Source organism: Trichechus manatus, unplaced genomic scaffold (assembly GCF_000243295.1).
Source record: "Trichechus manatus latirostris isolate Lorelei unplaced genomic scaffold, TriManLat1.0 scaffold00067, whole genome shotgun sequence".
Classification (NCBI taxonomy): Eukaryota; Metazoa; Chordata; class Mammalia; order Sirenia; family Trichechidae; genus Trichechus; species Trichechus manatus.
Genome location: NW_004444003.1, coordinates 12,992,623 through 13,008,200, shown reverse-complemented (window position 1 = coordinate 13,008,200; position 15,578 = coordinate 12,992,623). Strand labels below are relative to the sequence as shown.

General features: G+C 37.7%; 1 protein-coding gene across 3 annotated transcripts in view; it reads left to right on the top strand.

The window, feature by feature from the left end:
* Positions 1-15,578, top strand: part of RBM17 (RNA binding motif protein 17) — a 47,844-nt gene that overhangs the window by 18,280 nt on the left and 13,986 nt on the right. For 2 of the 3 annotated variants that reach the window (XM_004379713.2, XM_023734406.1), the window contains exons 5-10: positions 672-769; positions 2,740-2,796; positions 4,468-4,609; positions 8,599-8,750; positions 9,894-9,967; positions 10,660-10,758. In XM_004379713.2, the coding sequence (XP_004379770.1) occupies positions 672-769; positions 2,740-2,796; positions 4,468-4,609; positions 8,599-8,750; positions 9,894-9,967; positions 10,660-10,758 (622 nt within the window). The remainder of the gene's footprint in view (positions 1-671; positions 770-2,739; positions 2,797-4,467; positions 4,610-8,598; positions 8,751-9,893; positions 9,968-10,659; positions 10,759-15,578) is intronic. The other variant, XM_023734407.1, reaches the window with a different exon arrangement.

Sequence of the window (15,578 nt, the reverse complement as noted above, 5' to 3'; positions counted from 1 at the left end):
AAAAGTATGGATAGTTTGTATTTCTTTTAAAAACATTTGACATTAATTATTAGTTAATATGTATTAAATATTAATACAGTGTTTCTATTATTTATTGAATCATTTCATGAGTGAAGCATGTTCTAGAGAGTTGAGACTATTAACCTATTACCTTGATTTACTTTAAAATTAAAAGAGGTAAATGTCAAGGAAACATTTTTCTTGCTAGTTATACTCATTTACCTATTTATTCAATTTATCTTCCATATTTTTCTCACTTTTCATACTTTAACCTTTAACTGGTTGTCTCACTTTTCATACTTTAACTGGTTATCTCTCCCTCAACCCCAAATTAATAGTTTAGTCTGAAAGAGTTGTTGTTCGGTGCCATAGAGTCAATTTTAACTCATAGTGACTCCATGCGACAAACAATAACTGCCCCGTAGGGTTTCTAAACTGTAATCTTTATGGGAGCAGATCACCAGATTTTTCTCCCAAGGAACCACTGGGTGGGTTCAAACCACCGACCATTCAGTTAGCAGCCGAGTACTTACCTGTTGTGGCACCCAGGGCTCTTTGTCTGAAAGAGAGAATTTAAGTATTTTCTAGCCAAGAGAAAATTAAGGTAAAGTCCTCAGCTTCACTTCTCTAAATTGGTTCATCTCTGATGAACACTGATTTCTTTATCACAGGAGGCGTAAAGACAGACATGAAGCTAGTGGATTTTCAAGGCGACCGGATCCAGATTCTGATGAAGATGAAGATTATGAGCGAGAGAGGAGGAAAAGAAGTAAGGCGTGAACACAAATCTTGATTTAGACATGGAGTAATTCCACTGTTTTTCATATTCGGTTTGGTGAATAGTACAGTTGGCATTGATTTGAATATCTCAGCAATCCACATTCGCATAGCAGTTTAATTAGTTTACCTTGTGTTTTCACATATGTTCTCCTTTGAGCTTCACAACCCCTTTCTAACATTTACTTATGGGATACCTTGAGAATAGCTTAAAATAGACACACACGCTTTTCTTTACCTGAAGCAGAGTCACATTAACCTCCTCTCTGTGTCCAGCTGCATTTTTGTAAGCAGTGAACTGAGATTTTTTTAAGGGTAAAGAATCTGAGGCACAGAGGGGATGAGTACTTTATATAATACAGGTCCATGGTAAGCATTTTATTATCTCAGTTAATAAAAAGTAATTGGTTTTTATTAACTTGTTTTAGAATCCAGTGTATAGGTTGAGTATTTGCAGTCTCATCTCTCCAGTTTACTGATCTGCTGCCTTATTTTGTAAGGAGGTGGGCCTCTATATTAAGAACATGTTTTTTTCCTTAAACATTAACAGGAATTACAAAGCCTCTAATCAAAATACTGTTGCTATTTGACTGAACTTGTAGCTAATATTAGGGAAGAAGTGGCACTATACCCATTATGTGTACTGCTATTAAAAAAAATCAAAAACCAAACCCATTGCCATCAAGTCGATTCCAACTCACAGCGACCCTATGGGACAGAGTAGAACTGCCCCATAGGGTTTCCAAGGAGCGACTGGTGGATTTGAACTGCCAGCCTTTTTGGTTACTAGCCATAGCTCTTAACCACTATGCCACCAGGGTTTCTGTACTACTCTTAGTGGATTGATAATCATATTTTAACTTGATTAGTAGCAGATTTCTAGTAGTCATGCTGAATTTTTTATACTGAACTTACTAATGCAAGTCTACTTTTCAGAATCAATCAGATCACTCTGGATCTTAAAGACAAGGTTAAGAAAAAATGATCTTAGGAAGTATTTCAAAAATATTTCTCCTTAAGTCTTTTATATAGTTCAGTCCCATTAATCATGATGCATGTACACTGGCTTTAGAGTAACCTGTGAAACATTTTATCCTGAAACAGTATGGTTTTGTAATAAACTGTTTAAAACTCTCATTTCATTATTTTTTATATTATTTCTTTCATTGTTTAGCCATGATGCATATGTTAGGTGTTATACCTAATGAAAAATTCCTATGGTCTTTATGATCTCCACTGTTCGGCTTTCCCTCTGGTTGTTGGATAGCAAGTGGAAGAGACCTCTCTTACCCTTTTTGGTTCATTTGTATTTACTATTCTCCATCAAGGAAACATGAGCAGGAGAAGTGACAGCCGGTAGCAGATTCTTCAGGAACCAGAAATACCCACATTTCCAAATAGATGGTCAGCTCCAGTGGTTTGCACCCCAGAAAAGAAGCGTGCTATATAGTGGGGAAAAGCATGGCATTACAGGAATCTGGATTTTATTCCCATCTCTGCTAATTAGTGCTCCTCTCCTCTGATCATTTTCTCATCTGTAAAATGGAACCTATAATGCCTACTTCAAAGGTTTATTAAACCTAAATGAGACAATGTGTATGAAAGTACCTGGTGGATAATGTGCTCTCAGTAAATAGTTTTGTTATTATTTTTAACTAACTGCTGGTTCTCTGGATTATGTTCTTTGCCTTAAAATTTGTTTATTAACTCTGTTCTCCGCTCTTAACATGCCTTTTAAGAAAAAATTTTTGTCCGTGTGGGTATTGCCAGTTTTCTACATCTTTAATCATAGACTCAGGTAATTCTTTAAATGTTAGCAGGAAGGATATAGTAGCGAGTCTTGTTTCTTTTTTCTTGAGTGAGTAGTGGTGATACAGTGAATTGTATATGTCACAGTCCTTGAGAGTCTGACATCTGAAACAGATTCCATCCTTTAATCAGTGGAATTTATGTGTTTGGCAGGTATGGGCGGAGCTGCTATTGCACCACCAACTTCTCTTGTAGAAAAGGACAAAGAGCGTATGTAGATCTGTTTCTTCTCTTTTATTCTGAAACAATTTATGAAAAATCTTACCTTGGGTCAACCAGGTTTCCTGAGTTTAAGAAGAAATGGCCTGACAGCCAGTCTTTTGGCTCTTACCCCTAAGGCCATGGATTAGCAAGTTTGCTATTCCTTTCACCATTTTAGATGACAGTTTTTTATGCTAGGCTCTAAGACGGGTTTTTATACAGTGAGATCTGTTTTGTTCTGTTTTTTTTTTTTTTTTAAGCAATTCATTTGTTTTCTCCAACATTTCATGTTTGAGGTTTAGGTTCATTTGGAGTCAAGTTAAACAAATAGTATATCAGTTTAAGGTCCCTGGGTAGTGCAGACAGTTGGAGTTAGACTATTAACCTTAAAGATTGGCAGTTTGAACTCACCCAGTGATGCTGCTAAAGAAAGGCCTGGGGATCTGCTTCCATCAAGATTGTTGTTGTTGCTAGGTGCCGTTGAGTCGATTCTGACTCATAGCAACCCTGTGTACAACAGAACGAAACACTGCTTGGTCCTGTACCAGCCAAGAAAACCCTATGGAGCAGTTCTACTCTGTAACACATGGGGTCACCATAAGTCGAATCAACTCAATGGCAATGAGTTTTAGAATTTTTTTACTCAGTGGTTTGAAACCAAAAAAATACCAAACCCGTTGTTGTCGAGTTGATTCCAACTCATAGTGACCCTATAGGACAAAGTAGAACTGCCCCGTAAAGTTTCTAAGGAGCAGCTGGTGGGTTAGAACTGCCGAACTTTTGGTTAGCAGCCGAGCTCTTATAACCGCTGTGCCACCAGGACTCCACTCAGTGGTTTAGAGGCTGTTATATTCATGACCTTCCACAAGGTGGCAGTGCTTTCCCTTATTAAATTTTTTCCGTTATTTATATTTCAGTGCACTTGGGTACCCATTGGAGCACATTGAGGAAACATGCCCTCCACTATTTCTTCTCCTGTTGATCTAGAATATTTGGGTTGAAACTGAACTTTGCTATGTTTTCCAGATCATTTCCCTATGCTTTGGGTTTGACCATACCTAAACTATCCCAAGAAACTATTTGTGTTACCTTTTTTCCAAGAAAGTTACAGTTTTTAAAAATATCTGTTAAACACAATATTGTGTAAAAACATCTATAAATAATGTTGTTGCCTGACCTGGGCTCCAGTCCACACCAGTTGGACTGGAGTGGAATTCAGGCTTTCTTTGTGATTCTGATGTATAGCTAGGGTTCAAAACCACTGTTGTAGTTAGTATATGGTCCCTCACCTTGAAGACTTTTACAGTCTGTTAGGCTGATGAGATAGTAAGGCAAGAGTCTTAAGAGAAGTGTACACAACATGTTGTCTATGGGAGTTGAAAGAGAGCTAGTGTCCACTTGGAACATACAGAAAAAGACTGAATAACATTTTAGTAAGATGTAAAAAGGACATTTGAGGAGATGGGAAGAATACAAGCAAAGTTAGAATGAGAAAAGTAGTGTTCTACCTCAAGTTTTAAAAAAAAATTCATAGAGGCTTTAAAATTGATTTGCTTTTTTTCTCACTGTGGTAAAGCAAAAATGCAAGTGAAAGTAGTTCAAAGTAAGTGACCCGTATGAATGCAAATCAAAATATTTTTTGTATTATTTTGGTAAGCCTGTTTTATTTTTATCCAACAGTACCCCGAGATTTTCCCTATGAAGAGGATTCGCGACCTCGATCACAGTCTTCCAAAGCTGCTATTCCTCCCCCAGTGTATGATGAACAAGATAGGCCGAGATCTCCAACTGGGCCTAGTAACTCCTTCCTTGCTAACATGGGGTAATGATTTTAAGTGTTCATATCTAAGAAAATGTAAAAAGGACTTGAGAAACCGTGTTGTTAAGTGTCAATAGCTCTTTCTAAAGCCATTTTGGTAGCTGTAGTCTTTGTTAGAAAATGCGGACATTCTTAGGTCTATAGGGAGATACTTGATGTTTTCAACTATGCACTGTTCTCGAGATCAGTACTTGAGTCATGTGGAGCATATTCCAGTATAATGATGTTATGTTTTTATACAAAACATAAGCCGTTCTCGTATGTGTTTTGAATGATTTAGATGTCGAGCATTATATTCTCTAGATAGGAACAGTTTGTAATAATTATTTACATTTTTGTAACATTAGCAAGTAAAATGGCTGATATGCATTAGCTATGAATGATATAAATGTTTTTAATTAATTAAAAATTCTTTATTCATTTTAAATATGATTAGGAATTTGCTTGCCTGCATATGAAAAATCATTTTAAGGCTGACATTCATGTAGGGCTTGTGGATTTTCTTTTTTAACCCCCACTGAATTTGGCATGTATTTTTGGCTAAAAGAATGTTTTACGTGACTTGTCCTCTTCCTCTGATGCTACAAGGGCACTGTCAGATGAAGCAGCATAATGCTAATGTCTTTCTGTTTTTTAGGAGAGTGCTGCCCGTAATAAAAATGCTGTGAGACCATTGAGCGTAGTAGATCCACTCTAAGCTATTTGTATATCCTTTGGTTCTTAGAACCCATAGAGAGATGACTACTAGGAGTTGGAGTTGATGTTTGTGGTTCTCACACTTGAGGAGGATTTTGAGTTTCTGACTTTTTGGTATCCATCCCCTAGAACTGTGCTGTTTAATATGGTAGCCACTAGACAAGGTAGTTACTTAAACTAATTAATTATTTAAATTAATGCCCTAGAATATGTGCCCCCCTCACGTATCTGTCAGCTTGTCGTACTGTGGGGTCTTGTGTGTTGCTGTGATGCTGGAAGCTATGCCACTGGTATTCAGATACCAGCAGGGTCACCCGTGGTGGACAGGTTTCAGCTGAGCTTCCAGACTAAGGCAGAGTAGGAAGAAGGATGCAGCAGTCTACTTCTGAAAAGAATTAGCCAGTGAAAACCTTATGAATAGCATCGAAACATTGTCTGATATAGTACCAGAAGACGAGTCCCCCAGGTTGGAAGGCACTCAAAAGATGACTGGGGAAGAGCTGTCTCCTCAAAGTAGAGTCAACCTTAATGACATGGATGGAGTCAAGCTTTCGGGACCTTCATTTGCTGATGTGGCACAACTCAAAATGAGACGAAAACAGCTGCAAACATCCATTAATAATCAGAACGTGAAATATACGAAGTCTGAATCTGGGAAAATTAGAAATCATCAAAAATGAAATAGAACACGTGAAGATCGATATCCTAGGCATTAGTGAGCTGAAACGGACTAGTATTGGCCATTTTGAATCAGACAACCATATGGTCCGCTATTCCGAGAATGACAACTTGAAGAGGATTGGCGTTGCATTCATCATCGAACAGAACGTTTCAAGATCTGTCCTGAAGTACAGTGCTGCCAGTGATAGGATAATATCCATACGCCTACAAGGAAGACCAGTTAATACGACTATTATTCAAATTTACACACCAACCACTGCGGCCAAAGATGAAGAAATTGAAGATTTTTACCAGCGTCTGCAGTCTGAAATTGCAGGATGCGTTGATAATTACTGGTGATTGAAATGCGAGAATTGGAAATGAAGGAGGATCGTTGTATGCCTATTTCAAAGAAAGGTGATCCAACTGAATGTGAGAATTATCGAACAATGTCATTAATATCATACCAAGTAAAATTTTGCTGAAGATCATTTAAAAGCAGCTGCAGCAGTGTGTCGACAGGGAACTACCAGAAATTCAGGCCAGATTCAGAAGAGGACGTGGAACCAGGGATATCATTGCTGATGTCAGATGGATCCTGGCCGAAAGCAGAGAATACCAGTAAGATGTTTATCTGTGTTTTATTGACTGTGCAAAGGCATTCAGCTGTGTGGATCATAACAAATTATGGATAACATTGCGAAGAATGGGAATTCCAGAACACTTAATTGTGCTTATGAGGAACCTGTGCACAGATCAAGAGGCAGTTGTTCAGACAGAACAAGGGGATACCACGTGGTTTAAAGTCAGGAAAGTTGTGCGTCAGGGTTGCATCATTTCACTGTAATTATTCAACCTCTGTATGCTGAGCAAATAATCCAAGAAGCTGGACTATATGAAAAACGGGGCATCAGGATTGAAGGAAGGCTCATTAACAACCTGCATTATACAGATGACACAACCTTGCTTGCTGAAAGTGAAGAGGACTTTAAGCACTTACAATGAATATCAAACACCACAGCCTTCAGTATGGATTACACCTCAATATAAAGAAAACAAAAATCCTCACAACTAGACCAATAGGCAACATCATGGTAAATGGAGAAAAGATTGAAGTTGTCAAGGATTTCATTTTATCTGGATCCACAATCAACACCCATGGAAGCAGCAGTCAGGAAATCAAAAGACGCATTGCATTGGGCAAATCTGCTGCAAAAGACCTCTTTAAAGTGTTGAAATCATTGATGTCACCTTGAAGACTAAGGTGTGCTTGACTCAAGCCATGGTATTTTCAGTCATATATGCATGCGAAAGCTGAACAATGAATAAGGAAGACTGAAGAAGAATTGAAGCCTTTGAATTATGGTGTTGGCAGAGAATATTGAATATACCATAGAGTGCCAAAAGAACAAATCTGTTTTGGAAGAAGTACAGCAAGAATGCTTCTTAGAAGCAAGGATGGCAAGACTAGGTCTTACATACTTTGGGCATGTTATCAGGAGGGATCAGTCCCTGGAGGAGGACATCATGCTTGGTAAAGTAGAGGGCCAGTGAAAAAGAAGAAGACCCTCAGCAAGATGGATTGACACAGTGGCTACAACAATGGCCTCAAGCGTAACAACGATGGTGAGCATGGCGCAGGACCAGGCAGTGTTTCACTCTGTGGTGCATAGGGTCGCTATGAGTTGGAACCAACTCGACGGCACCTAACAACAACAACAACAGAATGTGTGCTGGAGGGTGGTAGATAAGAAACTATATGATTTATCCCGCTAAGGATAAAATTGACTTTTTTGCTGAATCTTCTTTTCAGTAGGAACTCAATCTAACTTCTGCTTAAGAAAGGATGCAGTGTGGCACCGTTCAGCATTTTTCAGTCTTTTCAGCCCTAGAACAGCTTGTTCTGATGAAATTTTAGGAGAACTAAATATGTGAAGTACTTTAGGTTACAGCTGCTCTAGCTGAAGCAGGGTTTGGAGGTTCAAGTCTAAAGCAGCAGTAGTTGCTGTGGGGCACCTTTGAGACCCAGGAGTGCAGTTTGAAAGCTGTGACGGTGTTAGAGAAAGAGTTGTGGACTAAGAATCAGGGATATCTTGCTTTGCTTCCAGTCAGCTTTAAGCTAGTCAGCTAATCTGGACCTGTTTATTTTCTCATCTGTTAAATAGATGGTCTCTAAGGATTCTTTCATTTATAAAGTCTGTTATTGGAAACTCTACTGTACTATATTGAAGATGCATTTTGTTACATGAAACTTCATGCTTATTTTTTGACAAGCACACTTTTTAATAGTAAACCGTGATTACAAGCTATACAGCAATGCACATGCTGGCACACACAGAAAATCTAGTGTTTTCTAACAGTAGTAACTGGGGAAGTTTCGTTAGGGAAACTAGTATTTCCCCTCACAGATAGCTTCAGAATATTTAGGATTTCAGTCAGTAACTTTTTATATTTCTTTCATCCTGAATATCCCCACAGCGTCCATCTAGTGACCCATTGTTAATTACCTTTAAGTTCATCTAAGCCCTCATTGAACTTATACTACCTTTGCAGAAGGAGATTTTGTGGTATAAAATCCAGTTTATGTTATAGTTAATTGCAAGTGCAAGGAATCTTTTTCTTTTTCCTCCTGCTAGTGGCACAGTAGCACATAAAATCATGCAGAAGTATGGCTTCCGAGAAGGCCAGGGTCTTGGAAAGCATGAACAAGGGCTGAGCACTGCATTGTCAGTAGAAAAAACAAGCAAACGAGGAGGCAAGATCATTGTTGGTGATGCTACAGAGAAAGGTAAGTCTCCTCACAAGAGAGGCATTTCCATAGTGAGAACAGGGATGAATATGGTCCATCATGAGAGGACTGCCCTGTCTTTGGTAGAATAGATAATTCTGATATTGATGCACTTCCAGTTCTGTTTTGTGGAAATCAGGAATCCTGAGGCTCATCTTTATTTTTTCAGAACAGAAGTAGAAAGGGATGAAGGCCCATGGGAGGAAAAAAGATGAGAGACTGGCAGAAAATGAACAGTCCTCAGGAAAGTAGTTTCATACCTGTTGAGCATAGAATCTTGTCAAATTGATAATATAATAGTTGTTTTTATAGCATAAAGGGCAGAGCCATATGCAGTGTTTCAGTGATTATGTCGGATATATCTCCATCTTATGTCTTCCCTATTTTTTCCCTTTTTTCTTTCGTTTCATAAAGGTTGATTTCTAATTTTCTTACGGATTTATTGCTTTGTGGAATCTAATGTTATTTTGTAATCTTTTGGTAGGTGATATCTGGTTAGTTGGTGTTTTATGTTCATCAGTTATTACAGTCTGTTCTGTACTAAGGGCATATTGGGATGAGACAAAAAATAGTTCAGCATTTTAAGCAGGAAAATTGAGTTCATTTTTAGTCAGCTTAGCTTAATTCCCTTTCCTAAAGAAAGAAGAAAACTTTTCTGGCAACCCTGTCAATGTACAGTTTTAGAGAGCCAACAGTCAGCCTTACATGTTGGTACCAAAAACTAACAGTTATCGAGATTGGTGACACTAAAATAAGTTAGCCGATGGCTGATGTAATTTAACTGCTTATTACACTGGGATAGTTACCTATACTTCTATCCAAAGCCAAGGCTCTCACCTACAAGGGTTGTGATCGGTATGCTTTGTTAGCCCTTTAGGAATTGAAATAAGCAAAAACTGTTTCCAGGTTGTTGCAGAAGCTAAAAACTTCCAGAAATTACATATTGTAAAATATATACCAGAGTAAAGCTGATGTTTTAATTGTAGATAAGGCTGCATTTCTGCTAAGACTGATTACGTTGATGCTTATAGATGATTCTAAGACATAAATAGCAGAGATTGCTATTGAAATTAAATTAGTCATTGTACTAGGACCCAGTGCTTCTCTTCAGTGCTGTAACACATCTTATATGTTTTGATACAGATGCATCCAAGAAATCTGATTCAAATCCATTAACTGAAATACTTAAGTGTCCTACTAAAGTGGTCCTACTAAGGGTAAGAAGCAAAAAGAAAGAAACCTGTCTGCCTACCTTGCTTTTTGTGCATCACCTACCCTACCCTACCCCATATGCTTTCACCCCCACTGATATCACAAAAGTTAAAGAAAACTGAAAATGATACTTCTGCAGATAATACCTTTGGATGGATCCCATGTAAGACTGATTTTAAATTCCTTTTTCACTATTGTGTATGTTTCTTTGCTAAATGCAGTATTTAAGAGTGCAGTGAGTAATTATTTTAAAATGTTTGTAATTGCTACACATTCAGCTTAGTTTATGCATTTTTTGGTGCTTACATACATATTTTTGTAATATTTTACAAAGTTTAATATGTTTTTGTTTTGTTTTAAGAAATAAATCAATTTTTTAATATTAATGGGATGAAAATTTTTATTACGTCATTTGGGATTAATATCATTTACCCTAATGAAGGAAAATCTTATTTGTATACAGCTGTTATACATCTGGAGCCCTGGTGGCCCAGTGGTTAAGAGCTCGGCTGCTAACCAAAAGGTCAGCAGTTCGAATCCACCAGCTGCTCCTTGAAAACCATGTGAGGCAGTTCTACTCTGTCTTATAGGGTCGCTGTGAGTCGGAGTCAACTCAGTGGCAACAGGTTTGGTTTGTTGTTGTTGTTTGGTTATATATCTGTAAATTATAGTTGAATTTATTTTTCTTTGTTTATAGAACATGGTTGGTGCAGGAGAGGTAGATGAAGACTTGGAAGTTGAAACCAAGGAAGAATGTGAAAAATATGGAAAAGTTGGAAAATGTGTAATATTTGAAGTAAGGAGGTTTTCTTTTGACATTTATAACCTAAGTCGTAATTGGCAAATGACAAAACATTTTCTACAAATAGAGGCAGAGTATGTATACTATAAGTGAATCCCTGGGTAGTGCAAACAGTTAATGGTCTCAGCTGCTAAGGGAAAGGTGGAGAATCAAGTCTATCCAGAGGCACCTGGGAAGAAAGTCCTGGCAATCTACTTCCAGAAAACCAGCCATTGAAAACCTTACGGAGCACAGTTCTCCTCTGACACACATGAGGTCACCATGAGTTGGAATTCACTAGACAGCAATTGCTGGTTGTGGTATACTGCCAAAACCAAAAAACAAACTCATTGCTGTCAAGTCAATTCTGACCCATAGCGACCCTAAAGGACAGAGTAGAACTGCCCTGTAGGATTTTGAAGGAGTGGCTGGTGGATTCGAACTGCCAGCCTTTTTGTTAGCGGCCATAGCTCTTAACCACTATGCTACCAGGGTTTCCAAAATATATGGAATGCTTAAGTGACTTATTATCTTACTGCAGAAAGTGGCAGATGTTGATTAACTATACTTCTTTTCTCAATTATAACAATTTTAAATGTAAAGATAAGAACAACTTCAAATTTTATTTGGTAAAGAAGTAGAAATGTTTCGTTTTACAATTTCAGATTAGTATGATGTTTGAAGACCTTGGTTATAGTATGCTCAGTGGTTTAGTTACTTGGACATGCTTTTGGTATCAGTCATTTGGCAAATATTTATTCAGGGCTTTCTACATACCCAATACTGTACTAAGAGCATTTGCAATACAGGATACATTTTCTGTGCTCTCACTGATGTAATAGTTTAGTTGAAAAAACAACAAAGCAAACATAGTAAAATAATAGAGAATATTCAGTTGAGACTTGGTAGTACTGATTGTAAGTATAGAAGTTGAGAAAATAATTAGATAAACAAAAAATAGAGGAGTCTTTGTAAACATCAGGTGTGAGCTGAGCTTCGAAATGAATGAGTAGGATTTGGATGGGGGATAAAGGATCCTCAGATTAGGGTAACAGTTTCTGGGAGAGAATGAGGAGGATGTCTAAATGGAATGGTTGAACATTTTAGGGATTAACAGGAGACATGCTTACATAGATGGAGTGGAGCCATATTATGGAGGTCTTAGAAAGACAAAAAAATTCAGACTTATACTATAAAAGATAATGAGAGAAGGATTCAAGATGGCAGTCTAGCCAGATGCAAACCTCTACAGCAAAGACCCAAGAAACAAAGTAACAGATACAGATGACAACCCTGGAACTCTGAGTATTAAATGAGAAGGATAAAATTAGATCAGATGCTGACTAGAAAAAGAAACTGAATGACAGCAGCAAACAGGGAGACATACGGAGTGGAGGTACCCTGCCAGCCAGTCTGGCACAGTGGGGCCATTTTGAGACAAAGCCAGCAGTGACCCTGAGTGAGGAGAATGGGAAGACAACATCACGGAACTCCCAGTGGGAGACAGAGAAACTGTGAAGACATACCCAGAGTGAAGCAAGATGAGCAGTACATGAACTGGAGCTAAGGAGAGAAAGTACAGGAAAGAGGACAAGAGCTTCAAGGATCCCAGCGTACACAGAGCAGGGAGAAAATCAGGACCCAGACACAGGGTGACTCTCCAGTGACAGTACGGTGGTACCTGACCAGTAGGGCAGGTGGTAAACATAGAGCAATAGATAAATCCCCACCCCCTTTTCTTCTTTTTTTCCTGTTTCTCCCACCCGCTCCCCGACCAGTTGCCATGCCCTTCCCCCATTACAGAGAGCACCTGTGCCACCCCCAGCCCCCTGCCCCGCCCATCCCGCCCCAGAGAGATCACCTGTACCGCTCCCTGATGCACATCCCACCCCTCCCCAACCATAGAGCGCCTGCTCTATCAAAACAAAATAAAATCATAAATAAAAGCCGAATACCTTGGAGAGAGCAGACAGTATCAAATCATATAAAGAAACAAGACAAGATGGTACAATCAAGTGACCAAAATAAAGGGACAGAAAACCTTTCTGAGGAAGAGATGGTAATGGAACTGTCCTGATAAGGAATTCAAAAGGCTCATATATAGGGTCCTCAAAGAGATCAAGGAAAACATAGACAAAACCGTAGAAGAATTCAGGAAAACAATACAAGAACAAAATGACAGACAATTAGAAATCATACAAAAACAGCAACTAGAAATCCAGAGAATTACAATAAAGTATTAGAAATAGGTAACAGTTGAAGGACATAGAAATAGAATTGAAACAGTGGAAGAAGGAGCAAAATAGAGGACAGACCCCTTGATACCAGTTTGAGGAACAATTAGAAAAAAGAATGAAAGCAAATGAAGAAAGCCTAAGTGTTATGTGGAACACTATGAAGAGAAATATTTATGTGTGATTGGAATCCTAGAAGAGGAGGAGACGAGAAAAAAAAAACAACAGAATTTTTGAAGATCTGCTGGAAGGAAACTTCCCCAATATCATGAAAGATGAGAAGATTTCCATACTGGATAGACCTCAAAAGAAAATCACCAAGATATATCATAGTCAAACTTTCCAAATCCGAAGTTAAAGAGAAAATTCTGAGAGCAGCTCAGGAAAAACAAAATATCACATACAAAGGGACTCCAGTAAGACTAAGCTCTGATTTCTTGGCAGAAGCCATGCAGGAAAGAAGGCAATGGGGTGATATATATAGAACTCTGAAAGAAAAGTATTGCCAACCAAGAATTACATACCCAGCAACATTGTTTCTCAGATATGATGGTGAAATTAAGACATTCTCAGATAAACATAAATTAAGGGAATTTGTAAAAACCAGACCATCCTTACAAGAAATTTTAAAGGGAGTCCTTTGGATAGAGAACCAACGACATCAGACAGCAACCTGAGAGTAAGCCACATGATGACATCACCAAGATGCTGACTTAGAGAAATCTCAAAAGTAAGATAAAGCTACGGAAACAAAAATGGGGAACCAGATGTCAGTCTGTAAGCAATGACAACTTCAAAACACAAGAGGGAATAAATGGTGTGGACAGAACTTCCGTATGGAAGGAAGTTATGACTATAATCAAGAAATAACACACTGTTTTAAACTTAGAAGATAAACATCAGAGTAAGCACAAAGAGAGATAGTAAACCTACTCACCAAAATGAAGAAGAAAACCGTAAAGACTCGGTAAACACAAAGTAAACAACAGTGAAGTGTGGGGACGCTGCTGCGACAGTGAAGGAAATGAAAAAATATATAAAAAGAATTCGGCACAGAAAATTAAATGGAACAGAGACAACAGCAACACCACAACAAATAATATTTGAGAACAGTAAATTCATACCTGTTGATAATCACACTGTAAATGTTTTAAATGCACCGGCCAAGAGACAGAGTGGCAGAATGGATAAGAAAACATGACCCATCAGTATGTTGCATACAAGAGACACACCTTAGACACGACATAAATAGGTTAAAAGTCAAAGGATGGAAAAAAATGTATCATGTAAACAGTAACCAAAAAGCAGGAGTGGCAATATTAATTTCTGATAAAATAGGCTTTAAATCAAAATCCATCATAAGAGACAAGGAGGGGCATCATATAATGATTAAAGGGACAATCCACCAAGATGTAGCTATAATAAATCTCTATGCACCCAATGACAGAGCTCCAGAATGCATAAAACAAACTCTTCACAGCATTGAAAAGAGAGATTGACAGTTCCAGAATAATATTTGGAGACTTTAACACACCCCTTTTGATGAAGGACAGAACAAATAAAAACTAAACAAACATACAGAACATCTAAATAACAATTAACAAACTTAATTTAAAGACATATACAGAACATTCCAACAGTGGCACAATATACATTCTTCTTCATACACGGATCATTCTCCAGACCAGACCGTGTTTTAGGCCACAAAGCAAGCTTCAATAAATTCAACACTGAAGTAATACAAAGCATCTTCTCCGACCACAATACTAAAAATTAAAACTCAGTAACAGAAAGAATGGGAAAAAAAAATCAAACACATAGAAACTGAATAACGACTTGATGAACCACACTAGGTAATAGAAGAAATTAAAAATGAAATTTAAGAATTCCTAGAATCAAATGAGAATGAAAATACAACGTACCCAAAACCTATGGGACACAGCAAAAGCAGTGCTTAGAGGAGAAGTCAAAGCAATAAATGCACATATCAAAAAAGAAGAAAGGGCCAAAATCAATAGATTAACCTGACAACTTGAACAAATAGAAAAAGAGCAGCAAAAGAAGCCCACAGTCACCAGATAAAAGGAAATTGTTAATAAAGATTAGAGCAGAAATAAATGAAATGGAAAACAGAAAATATAAAGAATCAGCAAGACTAGAAATTGGTTCTTTAACAGGGTCAATAAAATAGACAAACCACTGGCCAAATTGACAAAGGAAAGAAATGAGAAGATGCAAATAACCAAAATAACAAATGAGATGAGCAAGATTCCAGCAGAACCAACTGAGATAAAAAGAATCATAACAGAATATTCTGAAAAACTGTATTCCAACAGATTTGAAAACCTAGAAGAAATGGGCAAATTTCTAGAAACACACTGCCTGCCTAAAGTAATACAACACTGAAGTAGAAAATTTAAACAGATCTGTAACAAAAGAAATTGAAGAGATTTAAAAAACAAAAAACAAAAAACTTCCAACAACAACAAAAAAAGCCATGGCCCAGATGGCTTTACTGTAGAATTCTACCAAACATTCAGAGAAAAGATGACATCAATCCTACTCAGACTATTCCAGAACATAGAAAAGAAAGAAATAACT